At 31.0% G+C, this 17964-nt stretch overlaps 2 protein-coding genes across 3 annotated transcripts in view; one reads left to right on the forward strand and one right to left on the reverse strand.

Moving 5' to 3' along the window:
- On the forward strand, positions 1–17770 carry LOC143230264 (uncharacterized). Of its 2 annotated transcripts, none has more exons than XM_076463518.1 (4): positions 1–60; positions 4008–4304; positions 12390–12633; positions 13685–17770. In XM_076463518.1, the coding sequence occupies exons 1-4, from the start codon at positions 48–50 to the stop codon at positions 13728–13730; spliced, it is 600 nt and encodes a 199-aa protein (XP_076319633.1). In that variant the 5' UTR covers positions 1–47; the 3' UTR covers positions 13731–17770. The 2 variants fall into 2 exon arrangements, with proteins under 2 accessions (XP_076319633.1, XP_076319631.1); XM_076463516.1 differs by having other exon boundaries at positions 19–229.
- Positions 16747–17964, reverse strand: part of LOC143230253 (pikachurin-like) — a 225131-nt gene continuing 223913 nt past the window's right edge. Inside the window, exon 14 of the mRNA XM_076463502.1 lies at positions 16747–16839. Within this exon, the coding sequence (XP_076319617.1) occupies positions 16823–16839 (17 nt within the window). The 3' untranslated portion in view covers positions 16747–16822. The remainder of the gene's footprint in view (positions 16840–17964) is intronic.

Here is a 17964-nt window from a genome sequence, read left to right on the forward strand (position 1 = left end):
CATGCGTATAGTAAAAGAAGGCAACAGTGCAAGAACAGCAAGAATGAATGGTCAATCATTGTAAGTGTTGGTTAGTTGTGTGGTGGATGGTAATGTGTTGTGCATGAGTTATATTACTTTGATTAGAATGTAATCTCTTGAATGTGGTTAAATGCTATGGATCACTTGGAATCCAAGTTAATTTCAACTGTGATATTTTTCACATTAAAGTATTTCGCTTTGGCTGAAGGTAAGTGTTAACTTTCAAATTAAATTAACACTTACATTTAATCCTGTTCAAACCATAACACTAACAGTTATTTATGTAATTTGATAATATAAGTAACGGTTAAACCACGACTGTGTCTGTTGAGTGTCATTTGACATGTATCCCTGGCAGCCTGTTGTACCCTCTCATTCGGCGAAAGACCTCGTGGGTCGTGGATAAAGCACACGTAGCTTTGTTTTTGCTGTGATACATCCTATCTTAGTTTCATTTGCAAGTTTTTTTTAAGAGTTGTTAAATTATCGCACTGTTTATCTTTTAGTATCTGTAGTTTGTAACCGCGCTTCTACTTTCGAGTTATGGTTCTATTTACAATGACATAGTATTACTGTTTATGGTGTAAAACCAAAAGGTCTTAACTAGTTCAACCCGAATTTACACCATGGTACAATACAAATTCTTGTCCGTAATAGGATTTAGCTTGAACTAGAAGTTAAATACGGTGCCAAAGCTGTGTTATCTTTGGTTTGTGTAGACTATTTAACTTTAGTGCATTCTTTGTTTTCAACATCAGGTTCAGTGTGACAAGTTATCGGTTTAACAGATGTTGCTGCATGTCTGTAGATGACCATATCGAAGTTAATATCAATAATACACAGTAATTATCAATCGATTGTTAAACAAAAAATGTGTAACTTCAAATAATGTGTAATATTTCGTGAACTTTGGAATGAATGCAGTAGATAAAATAACATTAATAACAAGTACCTGGTAAATTTATAGGTTTTCTTTTGTAATTAGTAAAAATGTAGCTACTAAATGAAAATGACAGACTCACCCACTCAGCAACTGTTTTCACTAAGTTATGGGCAAATCATATCAGTCTGTATTTACAAAGTATATAATAAAACAGTATCTGTAACTTGAAAGGTTTATTTTTTTTTGCATGGTATTACAAACAAGAAGGAATAGTATTCCTCTTTCATCTTGTATTTATACACCTACCCAAAAGTTAAAATTTAAATGTTATTTTTAAGGAAATAATTTGTCTTTCTCGTAAATTCTTGTAAATTGTGAGCCTCCATTACTGACAATGGTAACTCATTCTATAAACTAATTACTATATTGAAAATATATTGACTTAAGTTACTTTATCATATTTTGAATTTCTGGCTTCTTATGTCTTTTGGAGGTCTTTGTCTTGCCAATCTCCCAAGTGTTCTTGTAGCTTTCAATAAAATGAAGTTTAACACTCATCTCAAGAGAAAATAAATGGATGTCTTAACCAATCTCTTACAAAATAACCTCTTTACATGAAAACATTCTATAGCATATAACCCTATCCTGAATAGTTTCCAGTAGGTCCACCTTTCAAAAGGAGACCAAAGTTGCACAAAACATCACAAGTAAAACCTGTATGGGTTAATACTGTTCTTTTTTTTATTATTTTTTTTGAGTGTTGATGAAATTACATTTATAATTACAAGTTTTTTGATTGAATTTGTTTTCTGTATTAATCATATAAAAATACACGTTACTTCCGACAGTATTTCACTTAGTTACCAACCAGTGCTATCATTGGGGGTTGTGAATTAAAACTGTTTTAAAAGTTAGGTTTGTTTTATTCTAATGTGTGCTATGCATATTAAAAAAAAGTATTCTATTAATTAAGATCTGGACACTTAAGTCAACAGTAGTTACACAGTGTGATTTAGTTTAAATCTTGTCTAAGCACTTGGTGTCAGAACATGATATCAGTGTGCTGAAAATTTTGAATATTTCATACACCTATAAATTAACAACACAATGTTGGACAAACTTATTGAAACCAATTTCTTGGTATCATAATTTTCTCCTAAAACACAATTTATACATCAGTTTTCTTATATTTAAATTAACTGTTTCATCAAAGATCCCAACAAGAAGGGAGTTTATCTGTAAAGATAGTTTGAAATGGTATTTGTTACTGCTGACCTTAGTGTTACTAACTTGAAAATATTAACCTTCAGTTTAGTGTATTAAATTAAAATAATACTTGAACAGCTTCAGAAAGTAATGGAATTGATTTTAAAATTATGTTAGATAAGTGTTTGTCGTCTGTTTTTTAATAGCAACAAAATTGTCTCCTTAACAATAAATTTATAACTCACACACACGCAGCATGAACAACATTTTTGGAAACAGGATGTTGAATTTTTCCTAAATCTTTGTTTACACTACAAACTAAATATTTCTGTTTCAATCACATGATGTCTTCTCTTTGTTTCACATAGCACAGATGTATGCATTGCATTTTGTGATTTAACTTTTTTTTTTTTAAGATTGCAATACTTTATGCAAACTAGTCATGCTTTTGAAAATATTAAGTTTTATAATGCTTATTTACAGTTATTAATTTTTACAGATTGTATTAATTTTTTTTTTCTCCCATTGTTTTTTGGGAAAACAACTGACTTCTCTTCATATGAATTGTTTTAAATTCTTCTGTCACTCCTTATGTTTAGTGTGCTCTTTTAGATTACTTGGCAAAAATGAAGGTCCAGTCCATGTAATGATAGAATGTTAGTTTACTTCTGCCATGTCTATAGACTGTATGCACTTTAATACAAATTGTAGGCCTAAGCTTGCATACAGCATTACAAAATAAATTCCTCCGTAATAGTACTGAAACTAATGTACAAGAAAACTTACTAGTTTAATTTAATGGCTAATTGATTAAGTAACTGAATATGTGTAATAGCTAACACTGATATGAATACCTCAATAATACGTCAGTGAATTCTGTTCCTGAATGAGCATAATGCTTCAATGATTCTTGTATTTATAACTAACTTACCCAGCAAGATCTTGGTCAGATTTACTAAATATTAAACCCATGCCTTCTAGCAAACATTTAAATTAAAACAATGAAAATATAACTTACAACAATATGAACAACTTCCAGGTTTGATGCTATTTGTTTTCTCAAGGTTTATTAGCAAACTGTTTAATAAAAAATTTATTGATACAAGGCACAAATTACACCTGTTATGTGCTTGTAATGAATCTATTCATGTGACTCCTGGTGTTTTTGCAAATGCTACATTGTTTCTTTCAGTAATGAGACCAAGGAAACTTATTCTTGATGACGAGAAACCCACTTCAAATAAAAATGTATCTCAGAATGGCTGGTATGGGTATTAACACTTTTTTTGACAAGGAGAGAACAAGGTTCTTTGTTGACCTGAAGGTGACCTGGGAAGGTTGAAACGTTTTCTGCTTATCAATAAAAATGTTAATACCAGTACCAGCTTTTCTGAGATAAAAGAAAGTTGCAAACCTACAACAGTTAATTCTTGAGAACTTTGTATTCTTTACTACTTATAATTTAGTGAAACACCAGAATACATTCTCTTAAATAAAGGTTAGAAAAGGCTCTGATAAGAACTTGTATATGTTTGTTTTAATACTACTGCATTTGAGCATGTTAAGAAATATTCTTATGTATGAAAGCATAACTTGGATCTTAAACTGTTATGAGAGCTTTATTCTATATAAAACCCTACTGTTATTGGTTAATGTCATAAGAAATTATGCTCTACTTTTGTGACTTCAATTATGAGAACTTTATTCAATGTAAAACCCTACTGTTATTGTTAATAATGCCAGAAGAAATTGTGCTCAACTTTTGTGACTTCCTTTACATGTATGATTATATACATCAGTGTTTATAACTTTGCAGTGCTTGAATGATGTATATAATGCAACTTTTTGAAGGTTTGATACAAAAACAAGTATAATGTTTGTGCATTTTGGTTTTCAGTTAACTCCACAGAGCCTAAAGCAGTCATTGAGGTTTCTTTGTATGACAAAAGTCCCACAACCGTCGAAATCGACTGGCACACTCGAGTTATTCATCGACAGAACCTCTCAGACTGTGAGCTGGTATACAGTCGACTTGACAGTCCTGAGCAGGTGGAGGTTTGGTCCAACTTCATACCAACTGGCCATGTATTCCCTCTCACAGGACTAAAAAACAATGTGTCATATCATTTCCAAATGATCTGCTATGATACAATTGGCAGGAAATTTGAATCCAACAACCTTGAGTTTACAACAGGTAATGCAAGATTTTTGTGTTTGTGAAACATGACCTGTTGAATTTCTTCATAAGTGTCCTGTTGCTGCCACTCAGATGTGTGGGTTTTCACTTAAGTGGCCATTGTTAATTGTCTTTTAAGTCTTTTGTTGTTATATTTGAATTGAGTCTGATTGAAAATGTGTTGTAACATACATACAAATTGTGTGTATGTAACGAATCACTGAAATATGAACGTTTCCTGTATTGTCCACTTTTTATGTAAAGAAACTTAAATGAAAGTAAAATATTTGTGACTGAAAATTGAATGTTTATAATGGCATGCAATATATTCTTTTGTTTTTTTATTTCTTCAGCCCCACTGAGGGTGGCTTGTATTAAATATTTATGGTTTTGTCACATAATAAGTTTTATATTCTTTGTGTATTTGTGGTTACATCTACAATGAATCCACAACAATTGGATGTCAACGAACTATAAAGTAATTTTTTTACATTACTATATTTGAAATAACTTCAAGCCAAATTAATGGCTGTGGCAAATTTGAAATGCTTACAGAAAATATTTATTTTTGTATTTGGAAATTGTATGTTCGTTAAGTGGGACAAGGGTAACAAATAATTTCTGATGTTCTGCATGCCATTTTAAAAGGCTCATTATTTTATTAGTGTTTTTTTGCTAAACTTGCATGTTCTACACACAATGGTATGTATTATTCATAGCTAAGTTCCTTCAGTGTCCATGGAAGAAACATAAATGTCATTAGTAGAGGTGAAGAAGTTTGTGGAAAATGCAGTATGGTACAGTGCATGTTAGATATGGATGGATATGTGGTGAATAATTTGGTAATATACATGATTTTATGTAACTATTCATCCTATGTTGATGTGATGAAAAGATAACTTCTCTGTAATACCTTTGATTTGTTAGTTAACAGGAATCAGTAATATAGTTAGTAAATGTTATCTGTCAGGCACTACTAATGTGAAGTTTATTTGTTGGGTTAAATAAGGCTAAGCAAAGTATAATCATAGCTCAGTAATCAAACCATCAATAATTGAACTAGAAGAGTTAGTGACTCCCACAAGCGTGCTAGTTTTCTCATGGCATCTCTGGGTAGTTGTGTGCCAAAACAGAAGTTATGTTAGTGTAGGTGCTTTATTGCTATGACAATTAGGACATGTTTCTGTTGTGAGTTTATTCTTTCAGAACAACCATATATGTATGCAGAAATGTTTTCTCAGGCTTTTGCATATTCCTGCTAGTGTTTGTTCAAAATCTTATTTCACCTCACACATGACGCACATGTATGTATAACTGTTAAATGCCACTTACATATGTGTGTTCAAAAGTTGTATAACCTCTGTTTTTAAGTTGTATCTTACACAGATGTGAACATGTAGCACAATGTTCATTTTTTTGTTTTTAAATTGGTGCCTCTACATGTACATATATATCTAAACATGTTCTAAATGGTGCATATAAAAATGTATATTTTTATGCATTTGGGAAAATATTTCACAGTTTATTTTATTTGCCTTGAAAAGAGCCTATAAATATGTCCATGTTATCAGAGCTTCTTTGAACATAAACAGTGATGCTGATTGGTAGATTGGGCTGAGGGAGTGCCAATCAAACAGATGTATTATTGTGTGTAACTTAACCATTAGATAAGGTAAAGTACATGATACACAGAGAATATGGGACAATTTATAAATTGGAAAAATACATAAATTGGTAAAAATATTAAATGTTCATGCAAATGTCAGCTTACATTTTGAAAGTATATTTGGATATATTACCATAAACATTAACTATAACTGTGCTTTATAGACCTTAGAAGCTGTTAGTTATGTAAACAAGTTGCTTTGTTTAGTTGATAAAACAATACTTGGCCTTTAGACTTGCTATTAAATTAAGGACCTGTCGCAAGTGATTTGACTACGGTATTACATTTCTGGAAGTAATACGTGCTTATGGTGTTTACACATAGGTTAGTTTGGACTGGTTCAAAAAAGTTTTTATAGTTCTTTGATATAATCTGTGTGGTAATTTAAAAAAACAAACAACAAACATTGCTATTAGTGGGGAAAAAAAATACATTGTTCATTGTCATTGTTTCTAGAACTCCACTTCATGAATACAGTCTGAATTAGGATTTCAAGTGCAAATTACACTAAAAATATTGTTTATAGTTATAAGAACTTCTGTGAAAAAGTATTAGCTGAAGAAATATGATCAATTGTTTACAGCACTAAAAACTTTTACGTACGTGTTTCTGTTGACGACTAATAACTATCTGGCTTTATTTGGTGCCTAAAAGGATGTAACAAGCCTTTCATTTTATATTAAGTATAATTTAAATGTTAATACTAGGGTTATTAAGAAGAGGCAATGTTTATCCTAATTTTCACAGTTTAAAGTATACTTGCAACCTGAAAATGTTTAGATTGATTTACAAATCCAGTTACTGAGGCAAAAATTTCAGTAGCTACACTTCTGATCAGTTTGTCTCACTGTGAGTATGAAGTTAGTTACTTCTGATGAGGTGTGAATTCACATCGTGTACAAACAAACCCAAGAGAAAAACTTAGAACTTGTTTCTTTAAATAAGGTGTTGCTGAGAATGGTAACACTAAGAGACGTAATTATACATTTTTCAGGTTAGGAGCCATATTCAGTTAAGAGTTATTTATATGGTTGAACCATTGCAGATGTGTATTCAGTATATTTAGGGAATTTTAAGGGTAGGATCGACAAATATAAGAATGATAAAGGTTGATATGAGTGTTTTATTTTCAAGCTTAGTTTAGTGGATATTACAACCTAGATAGACAAATATGTCTATGCTAGTTTTTCACATGTTATAAAACATAAAGACAAAATAGTAGTACCCATTTAAAAGGTACATGTATATCAAATTGTGTCCTGTAATAAATTTGCTCTCAGTTGCTTGTAATTTTCATAAAAATCTTAACTTCTCTCATTTTACACTATTATAGTTGTAGATGCACAGAAAATTAAACCCGATGAAAGGAGTAAACTTTTTGTGAAATTTGCATTAATGCTTCTGTACATTTGGTTGTACAGTAATAAAACTTCCTCTAAGTTGGAAATAATTTGTTTAATTTTAAGTGTTCTTTGTGCTATAAATAAACCATCTTTTAGAGAGAAACTTTTTGGGATGTATACTGTGTATTTTAGAGAAATAATATGACTATAACATGATAAAAGTTCCACAGAAATTACTGAATGATGAAATTCAAATACAAAAATAAACGTTTTGATGATGGTAATCTAGTTTTTTGTATTTAATTTTCGGTTGGGTTTAAAGTTTATAAACCCTCTTACACTGCTGGATGATCCATAGTTCTTGGTGCAGTTGCATTCCTTGTATAACTCATAATTCCAACCATTTTCTTACACAGACATCAGAATGTGGAATATTTAACTAACCATCTGGGTGGTTGAAGGACACTGAAGCAATTCCTTGTTTTGCAGAAACAAGTTTCTAATATATTTTTAGTTAATAATTTTATTTGTTACTATCTAGTTTATATTTATAATAAAAAAAGTTAAATATTCAAAAGAACATCTTAATTTCTTAGTTTGTTATACTTTAAAAGAAGATAATCACAGTATAACCAGTATTGTAACCTTGGAAATTGCAATATTGCATTGCTTAAACTATTATTTTTGCTCCCCCCTTGTTCTACATTTGCATGAAATTCATTGCAAATTCAATATTAAGTCATACAGCATTTGATTCAGTTAAAACCTAGGGGGACGTGATGAGCTGACCGTTAATATTTGTGTTGTGTTGAAGTAGGTCTAACTCTCTATTAACATAATCTTTGAGTTAAATTTATTTACTGTTTTTATTTCCTACCTGAAATTTAAACAAAAAACTGAATGTGTAATAACGACAGATCCTGCGTGACGTTTATGGTTAAGTAAGTTAGTATGCTTGTTACAGCAGCTTGTATTGATTTTCTACAACCTATGTGCAGACTACTTGAACTTTCTGATGATGCAGCAGTCTATCTGAATGACTCTAACCTGTTACCAAATATATTGATTGAAACATGAAAAGCAGTGTTCACCAGAACTTTGAAGAGGCCTTTTGGTGTATCTGTTAACCCTAGTTTTGGTGAAGAACCACTCCTCTTGCAGAATGTGCTTGAGCTGCAAGATATATTGCTATTCTTTCCATACTTTCATATACACATCACAAGTACTTGATTCACTCCGTACATTTGGGTAAGAGTTCACTTGTTTAGATTACTGTAAGGGATCTGCGAGTTGCTGGCTGCTCCTTAAGAAAATAAAAAAAATTATTTTAGTTCTCTGCTACATGTCTAAACACTTGTGACCTAAGTTTCAACTTTTGTTTTTGTTTCTAGATTAAAAACAAGTTGTGTAACAGTAAAGTATTTCATATTTCACCAAGTTGAAACTTGCACATAATTGAGGTGGTTGCAAGTTCTATATGTGGACAGGAAATAAAAATTGAATATATATTTCTGTTCTGACACTGGTATCTTGACAGGGGCTAAATCGTGCAGTAAAATGTTATTCAGTGTTCACAAGTCCAAGTAAAACTGATGTTTATATATTACAACCTAAAATGTTTAGTCTTAGTATCTGAAAGATGGTGACAGCTACTGGTATGTTTGGTGTCAGTTGTTGATATGAAGAGAAGATAGATTGATGTATGATTATGGTTATGAATTACTTGTCAAAGACAAGAAAATAGAAAAAAATAATATTGCTGGAATGATATACGATTCTGTAATAAGATTCTCCATTAATAAGATATGATTCTTATTTGGTAAAGCTGGACAATCAGAAGAATTTGCTAATCAAATAATTAGTAAGCTGTTTAATCTGTTACATCCACTTGATTAAATAGCTGGAACAATCACAAACACTCGTGATGACGAGAAACCCACTTGAGATAATGTATCTCAAGATGGCGGGTATGGGTATTAAAACGCTTATTAAAATAGAGAACAACGTTTTGACCTTCTACGATCTTCGTTACTTTCACACAATTAATCACGTTTTCTTATTGATGCTCCTGGGTATATTGATTCATCTGACTAATCACATAGCTCATATCTGAAACTTTTTCATCTCACTGATGTGAAAAGATGAATACGTAATAAAAATAAGGGAAGTGTAACATCTTTCAACACTCCTAAGGTTTATTATTATAATTATACTGTATAATCAGAACATTTCAACATCCTATGGTTAATAGTTTATGCTCTATGACCAGAGCTTACACACTTGTCACTACACAGAAATGTAAAGTGTATATAATTGTTTATTTATCTGGGATTTATAAATTAAAGTAAAATCCTGCAAAACTAATATGTTGAAGTTACTTTTAAAACCAAATGTTGTTAAAATGTTTGTTTTCATCATTGTAAAGAGTATTGTAAGAAGATAAGAGATAAATCACTTGTGGAAGTAGTTTACCACTGCACTGCAGTCAGTGTTTCATCTCTCAGGTTATGATATATGCATGTTTAAAAGGTTTTTAATAACTTTTATTACACCCCTTTTTTGTAAGTCTGAATAAATTTTGTTTCACAATCATGCAACTTCATAATAACATTTGTGCAGGTGTTGCATATACACTTGTGTATATGTAGGTACACAAACCACATGGTTATCAGGAGTCACTAATGTAACACTGCATGATTGGAATTGTTTAATGCTGGAAATGTGCAGATAAAATTCAATTATTGAAATGATCTAAATATGAGTTAAAAGGAGAAAAATGTTATGACCACTGTTGTATTCTCTAAGCATGTAATTAGATTAAATAATCCCTGTTTGTTTTAGTGCATTGTTTGGGTACTCACAGTTGTAGAGAAGGTCTCATGCTACGTATGCAAACATTTTTAAGTTTCAAAATAAGCAAGAAAATTAATGCATGGCAGAATATTCTCTGACATGTATCTTTATGTTCTGATTTTTGTTGTTTTTCTGAAATCATCCCCTCATTTCTGACTCCTCTTCCCTGAGGGTTGCAAGGTAATTTCTGTAGGAGGGGCAGAAAAATATTAAACATGGCACTGCTTGTTGTAAGCTTACTTATTTAAATGGTAAGACGTTTGTTGTAATATGGATCCTTGACTAATTTCTCTTGCATTTTGTTATATACCAGTTTTATTTTTGATTTAAAGTCATGGAACCTTTTAGGGTATTAAGAAAATGTACAAATAACTGCCCTAAAGTTTACCAATTTGAAATGTTAAACAAACCAAAAGAGACCCCAACCTGTGACTCTCATACTGATCAAAACTGAGAGATTAAACTATTATTATTCTATTTTAAAATTTCACCGAGTTCTGGATTCTCTGCAGTCTTTGATTCATTGAACTGTATGATTATTTTCAAACTTCCAAATATTCTGTTGTTTTTTTACACGGTATATGAGTGTGTGATTAATGTGAAGAAATTCCAACTTATAAAACGGCCAGCAATATTAAGTGGAGACATTAGACACACAAGCCAAGGTAAAAGAAACCACTGAGGCAACCTTGTGATGTATTTTACTTTTGTTATTTTTATTATTTTAAGATATGTTATAATATTCAACTTCAACTGTTATCTCCATCTGCTGTCGTCAAATGTGCAAGTTAGAAGAAACAGTTTATGTAACCTTGGCACATGCAAAGCAAATAGGCATAATTGTGAAAAAAAAAGCTGTTAAGAAGTGTACTTTAAGTGCAACTTAAATGTAACCCTGTGGTTAAGGTCATTCTTTAATATACAGAGTATTGTAGGTTTGATTCTAATCTAGGACACAGTTTTATTTTAATTTGTTTGAGTAAATGTTCCTTTTTAAAGCATGAATAAATAGTTTAATATAAATTATCAACATCACAGTAAATGTATTCCATTCTGTATTTTGTTGCTAACATCAAGTAAAATGCCATGGAAGTTTGGATGTTCTGTATTGTAGACAGCATTGCAAAAGTGTTGCCTTTATTGGAAAACATGGCAGAAAAGGGATATTTTGTCATTCTTTAGTGGTTTATTCCTCTTGCTGTATGAAGAATATTGTTTTTCATGTTTCATATGATTGTTTCAAACTGCATGTTGTAAATGGAAAGGTGCCATCTCGGAATGGGTGGTATGAGTGTTTACACTTTCACTAATGATGAAGCACAGAACAACCTTTCCTCTTTTTTAAGTCATTTATAGGTTAACAATAAAAAGGCTTCTGACACTGTTCTTTCTTATGTTTATGTAGTGCTCAGGGAATCAGAGGCTTGAGACTGGGCGTGTTTTTTGTAACTGTTTTAATCTTCAGAATGTGGTATTTTCAGATAAAAAAAACAACAATTTTTTCTACGTCTGTCAAACATACAAACTCCAAATAACAGCAGATTTAATCAGTAAATAGAGAGGAAACTGTGTAGTTGCTAACTTAACAGTAAAAATAATGACTTTTGTTATAATATGAACAAAATTATTATTAAATAGAAACTGTCTATAAACCTATGCAGGTAAAAAATGAGTTCTTTCTACCAGGTCCTTTTTAGCTTCATAACTTTATCTTCTCAGAAATGTGTACAACTAAACATATTCTTGACAAAGGTTTTCACTTGAATTCAATAAGTAAACTTGCTTTCTTCTTCCACTTGTGACCTTTATTCCCTCACATTATTAGTTGGCTGTTGCATTCAGTCAGTGTCATAATTTGCCAGAAAACATTACAGTGGCAATCCTTTGAGTCTGAATGCTACTTATGAAACTACAGTATCTTCTCACACAGAAAAGACATTGCTTACTGTAAAGAAAAACAATGAAACTGCTAGAATGAGGTAATCTGACTTCCTGGACCAAGCATTTCTGCCGTGACAGCATGGAAACTAAAGAACTGAAAACTTTAATTTATCACCAAAGCAGGTGGAAAACATATGCTCACATATGATACCAGTTATTAGGATAAAGAGTTGATAGTTTTTTTAATTAGATTTGCACATTCAAAACTTCTTGTTTTAAACAGTAAAATAAGTAGAACTGACTTTCTGTTGTATGAATACAAAACTGTTTAATTTGTGGTCATTTTTTACCTACGTGCAGGTGTGAAGAAAAAACCCGCAACCTCTATCCTGAGTTCAGATTCGTACAGAAGTAATTATGACACTGTTTCCAGGAAGAGCCCCTATGTTGACAATGAGTCTCTCCGTGGCACCCAGTCTTCCAGCGTGATATTAGGAGCAGTATGTGGAATTGTGGGTTTTCTCATCATCAATGTAACTGTGGTGATGGCAGTAAAACGATACTCCCAACGTCAGATGAGACATCGTAGGATACTGGAAGTGGAGTAAGTAGGGTACTATAAATTAAGTCTTATATAAAACTGTTTGTTTGGAGATACTATAAAGACTTGTGATAGATGTCTGAATTTCATAAGGCTGTAATAGGACTTGTTCCAGTGTGTGTTTTGTTGTTGAAAATCTTTGGTAAAAAAAAAAAGGGGGGGATGGGGATTGTAATGGGTAGGATACATTAATTCCTACTTATTTAGGCTGCATGGGCTTTGTAGAATACGTGTCCTTGGCTTAGAAAGTATATATTCTGTTTATGATTTTTATATTCTAGTTAATACATTACATAGCTTTACACTTACAATGGCAAATCTTTTGTTACATTGATAGTTGGAATGATCAAAAACCCAAATTTATATTTTTATTTTCTTGTGCTGGAACACTAGTCATTTTCATCTGAACAAACTGAGTAATTTAAAAGAACAATGAAAAATTATAATGACAATATTTTAATTATTGTATAGTTGAAACTCTGAAACACTAATATTGACTTAGTTCATTATTATCATAACATTAATAGATTTAATCATTTTCAATTAATCAGTTATTTTACTTGAAATCAGTTGACATAATTGCTGCTTGTGGGTAATTAATTAATTTTACATAAAAATAGAATAACATATTAAACTGGCACTCCTCTAGACTTTACTCAGCCATGGTTACGAAGGGGCAGTGATTTGAGGTGACAGTATTTTTCTGTAGTTGTAATGGAGCGAGATAATGCGTTTCATTTTCCTCGTTAGCTTGACAGTAAAATAAATAAATGACTCGCTGCTGGGTAATCCTTTGATGACCTTTGTATTAATGTGTAGCCTGATGTGTTCTGCCTGTTGAACAAACCATTTCTACCTCTGAATACTTGGTTTGGTTACCTTGTGCCGACAGTCTGCTCTTCCTCATGTTCACTGACATATCACTGCTCTAAACCTTCATCCAGTATGTAGTTCAAAGATTCTACATCAGTAGTTACTGAATATAGTGTACTTGAAACTATGTATTATTTGGATTACTGTTACATATTCTGAAGGTGTTTTCTTTATATTTCAGAGAGAGAGATGGTTATGAATTTCTCTATTTCCAAGAGTTTGAGTAAGAGAATATTGGAAAAAGTTTTGGAACCAGGAAATATGTTGCATCAAGTCCATACATTTTTTACTTAATGTTTTTTGTAACTGTATAAATTAGTTACCATTTGGCCTGACAATCTGTCTTGTGATAAATCTATCTTCTGGCCTTGTTGCTGGAGTGACTACTTGTTAGTGTTATAAGCTTATTGTACATATATTCTGCTACAATGTAGATGAAAGTTCTCGGAGTTTTCAAATAGTTTTTAGATGACTTTGTATCTTGTTCACAGATTCAAATAACATTTAGAACACCTTTTAGATGAATGTATACAATCATTTTGATCATTGTAAGTAGTTTAGTTTGTTGAAAATTAGTCCACAATTTTATGAACATATCTATATGTACTAAATGAAATAATTTACTGATAAGTTGATTTCCTTCATGATGTGTGAAAGTTTGATTTCTTAACTTTTACGTTGCTGCTTATGCAATGTAAATTTATAACAAAGCCCATTCAATGTCTGATTGTACCTTGGTCTTAACACTAAAGACTGCGTACAGTCAAGTGATCTGATTTCATCGCATAAATAACTTTTAAAATATTCTAAAACCATAAAGTTTGATATTTGCACATTAGAACTCTGTCTCCAAATTGCACATTTGGCTTAAGTGCTTTTGTTGTTTTGTTTTTTAACAAGGGAGCCACACTTACCTTTTTAGATGTTAATATCGGGTATTACTTTTGTTTTTTAACAAGGGAGCCACACTTACCTTTTTAGATGTTAATATCGGGTATTACTTTTCTACACTGCAGTATTTTGTACGTAAAGTATTACGGAGTTTTGAACAGTTATGTGTACCTGTGACATTTAATTCATAGAATGTTAGATAATTCTCCATTCAATATTTGTGTAACACACAATCTACATTTTTTTACAGCCTCACTTAGTTCACAAGCGGTTGAGTTACATATATCGGTTCTACCTAATCCTTAAACCATAAATAAATAGTGATGTCTTTATATGTCGATTTTAAACAGAAATGGAAGCTTTGAAGTGTTTCTTGAGATAAGATCTTAGTAGAAAGAAGTTAACACAGATCTCGCAGAAATCAGTAGATAAATAAATAGTGATGTATTTATATGTCGATTTTAAACAGAAATGGAAGCTTTGAAGTGTTTCTTGAGATAAGATCTTAGTATATCAGAAATCAGTAGATAAATAAATAGTGATGTATTTATATGTCGATTGTCAGAAATGGAAGCTTTAAGTGTTTCTTGAGATAAGATCTTAGTAGAAAGAAGTTAACACAGATCTCGCAGAAATTAGTAGATAAATGAACAGAAACTTTTATAAATATTGTGGAAGTTGCTTTCAGTATATAGTATATACTAACATTTCTACACCATTTATCATCAATGATGTCTTCATACTGGATGAAACCATTCATTTAATCAAATATGTAGGACACCCCCAGCACCAGTTTGAGTAATTTAGTATCAATGTTATTATTTAATGTTTTGTAAACTATACCATTACACAAGCAAGATAGTATAGAAATGGTTTAGATACATATTGGATCCATCAACAGTTGTGAGTATTTGATAAGTTATCCTGAGTTTGTACATTTCATTCCTAGAACATTGAATGTTATGGTGTAATATCAAAATCATGTGAAAACATGTTTTAATAAGATAGCATGTTTTGGCAAAAAGCAATCCCTCAGTCTTGTCTTGATTTCTGTGCATCTGAAGAACTTGTTAGTAAGATGTTTTATTTAAGTGGCAGTGATGTTGTATTGTCTTCACTGTCCTCTGTTATGTCTCGTTTTTAATACAGTGAGTGAAGAGAAACTGTTGGATTCTTATAGCATTTTGCCTTAGGTTATAGAAAAAAACAAATGAAGAATATACAATCATGGTATTATAACACTACATAAAAGATAATACGTCCATAAAACACAAACTTATGTTGGCTGAAAGTAAGTTTAAAAAAGGGATTTAAGGCTTAGTAAATACTGTTTTGAGGCATAACGAGAAAGGTATTGATGTTCCCTCACTGTGTCATTTATCCTTTTGGATTTCATGTGAAAGACTTCAATGTTGATATGAACTTAGAAGTTCACTCGAGTGTTTTGTAGATGTTACAATTAACATTTAGTGATTTGATAACTTTGTTACTTATGTTGTTTATTATGCAATAGTTACTAATGTATAAAAATTAGGAAATGGTTCCTTACTGGATTTCTTCAGTAGTTGGGTAAAATAACACCATATATCCTATTTCAGATGCATATATGTATTACCTTTTATTGTGGGCAAAATGTACGTGTAACTGCTGTGTGTAAATATGTATTTTGCTTACACTTACATTTTTTAAGTATTTTATTATTGTGGGTTTTGTGCATTGTACATTTTGCCGAGAAAGAAATTTCCTTCAATGTATTGTGCTGGATTTGTGTTGTGAGTAGGTGTGTATTTTCAAACTTGCATGTATACATACCAGGTTTTATGTTTAATAACAAGTCTGTTACCACCTGTTGTATTGTGAATTTATATATAAGCTTGGTTTTAATTAGATATTTGAAAAAGTAGGTTCCTTGCTATTTGAAAAAAGTGTTTGTTATGAATAGAAATGTGTATTTTTACTAAGTCCACTTACCTGGTCAAAGTCATGGGGGAGGGTTGACACTGGGGCCCTATTTTTTTTTTTTATTATTGTTACTTGGTTAATGGTTGTACTTCAGATTTGAGAGTTGGTGAGATTTACAAGTGGACCAAGTTGTGACAAATTATTATGTAACTGAATTAAGGCAAATCTCCATTTTGTATACCTACTTTCTTTTAAACTAGTCATAAAGGCAATTTTATCAACTTCAATCTGGACTTCATAATTTCATCTTTTGTGGATAGGTTTTATTTTACCTCATAAACCAGGTTTTCTTTCAACAAGTAATTAAATCACATTTATCTCCATTAGGTCAGAAATACTTTTGAAGAATTGCACATACTGGTTCATGTAAAGAAATAGAGAAAGTCTTACCTTAATTTGTGGAAATTTTGTTCTTGTAGAGGTGTGAGAGGTTTTCTTTTCCATAGTTGGTTCTTTGTATGTTAGGTCATGAATATGGTTCTACTGTAATTAAAGCATAACACGCTTCTTTTAATTTTTATCATGAAGACAAATCATTAAAGAGTGAAGACAATTTGACTTGTTAGTTGTGGAGATGATTCTATTGTCTTTAAGTTTTGTAAAGAATAAAAAAAATCTATTTTTAACAGATCAAAGCTGGATTTACTCTCCCATGGTTTTAAATATTAAACATAATATAATGAAATTTTGTACATATATGAATTTGTAGCACTTAATACATATAATTAAACTGGATATTGTATGAAATAAACTTTACAGTTGAAAACCAATTTAATGTATTTATAGCATTTACTCTAGTATTGTATTGTTTAGAGACGTACGTGTGTTTGTAGCAGAAGTATATGCAGTTGTTATACATTCTGGTAACATATCATTAAATTGTTGTTGTAATGTTACTCACTGTAAGCTGATTTGTTTTTGTTAAAATGAAAACAGATTTACTGTTAAGTTTTTTTTTTAATCTTTGTTTTATGGTGGCGTCTTTATTACATTGGTATCTATAACTTTTAATTATAATATTTTGTTTGGGAAATACTTTTTTATTTGGATAAAAAAAAATCCTTGTTTTATAAATATTGTTAAAAGTAACTATTGTACCTGATTCATAAAGTGTATATTTGAAATACTGTATTTTTAAAGGCAGGCCTTAAACCTGTTGCTGACTTCTTATATAGATATCTGAAGATGTAAATGTTCATTAATAAATATGCTGTTTTGTGAATCCACATCAGATTATTTTAACATAATTCTAGAGATGTTCTGGTTTATTGGTATTCTTTAATGTGTATAGTATATAGTGTAATTAATATTATAGTCTAAGTCTCTGCTCTGAATGTATTTACAAATATTTTAGGAAAGGATTTAATTGTTTGTTAAAAGCTTACAATAAAATGTTGTAACATTAATGGAAAGAATTATCCTGTTTCTAAAGTTCAGTTTTTTTTTAACACAACTTGTGATGTAGCACTTGGATCTTATGTTGGTAATAATGTTGTATAAAACTAATTAGTGTTTAATATATTTGCAAAAACGGCTCGTTTGGGTTGAGAAAATATTTTACATAGTAGAGCGAACAACGTTTCGACCAAAGAATGTCGAAACGTTGTT

The sequence above is a fragment of the Tachypleus tridentatus genome, chromosome 1 (assembly GCF_004210375.1).
Source record: "Tachypleus tridentatus isolate NWPU-2018 chromosome 1, ASM421037v1, whole genome shotgun sequence".
Classification (NCBI taxonomy): domain Eukaryota; kingdom Metazoa; phylum Arthropoda; class Merostomata; order Xiphosura; family Limulidae; genus Tachypleus; species Tachypleus tridentatus.

Excerpts from the sequence above, each read along its gene's own strand:
- LOC143230264 (XM_076463516.1), top strand. The coding sequence starts at position 142 with ATGTGGTTAAATGCTATGGATCACTTGGAATCCAAGTTAATTTCAACT. Across the intron at positions 230-4,007 it reads GTATTTCGCTTTGGCTGAAG|TTAACTCCACAGAGCCTAAA; the intron begins GTAAGTGTTAAC and ends TTTGGTTTTCAG. Across the intron at positions 12,634-13,684 it reads CGTAGGATACTGGAAGTGGA|AGAGAGAGATGGTTATGAAT; the intron begins GTAAGTAGGGTA and ends TTTATATTTCAG.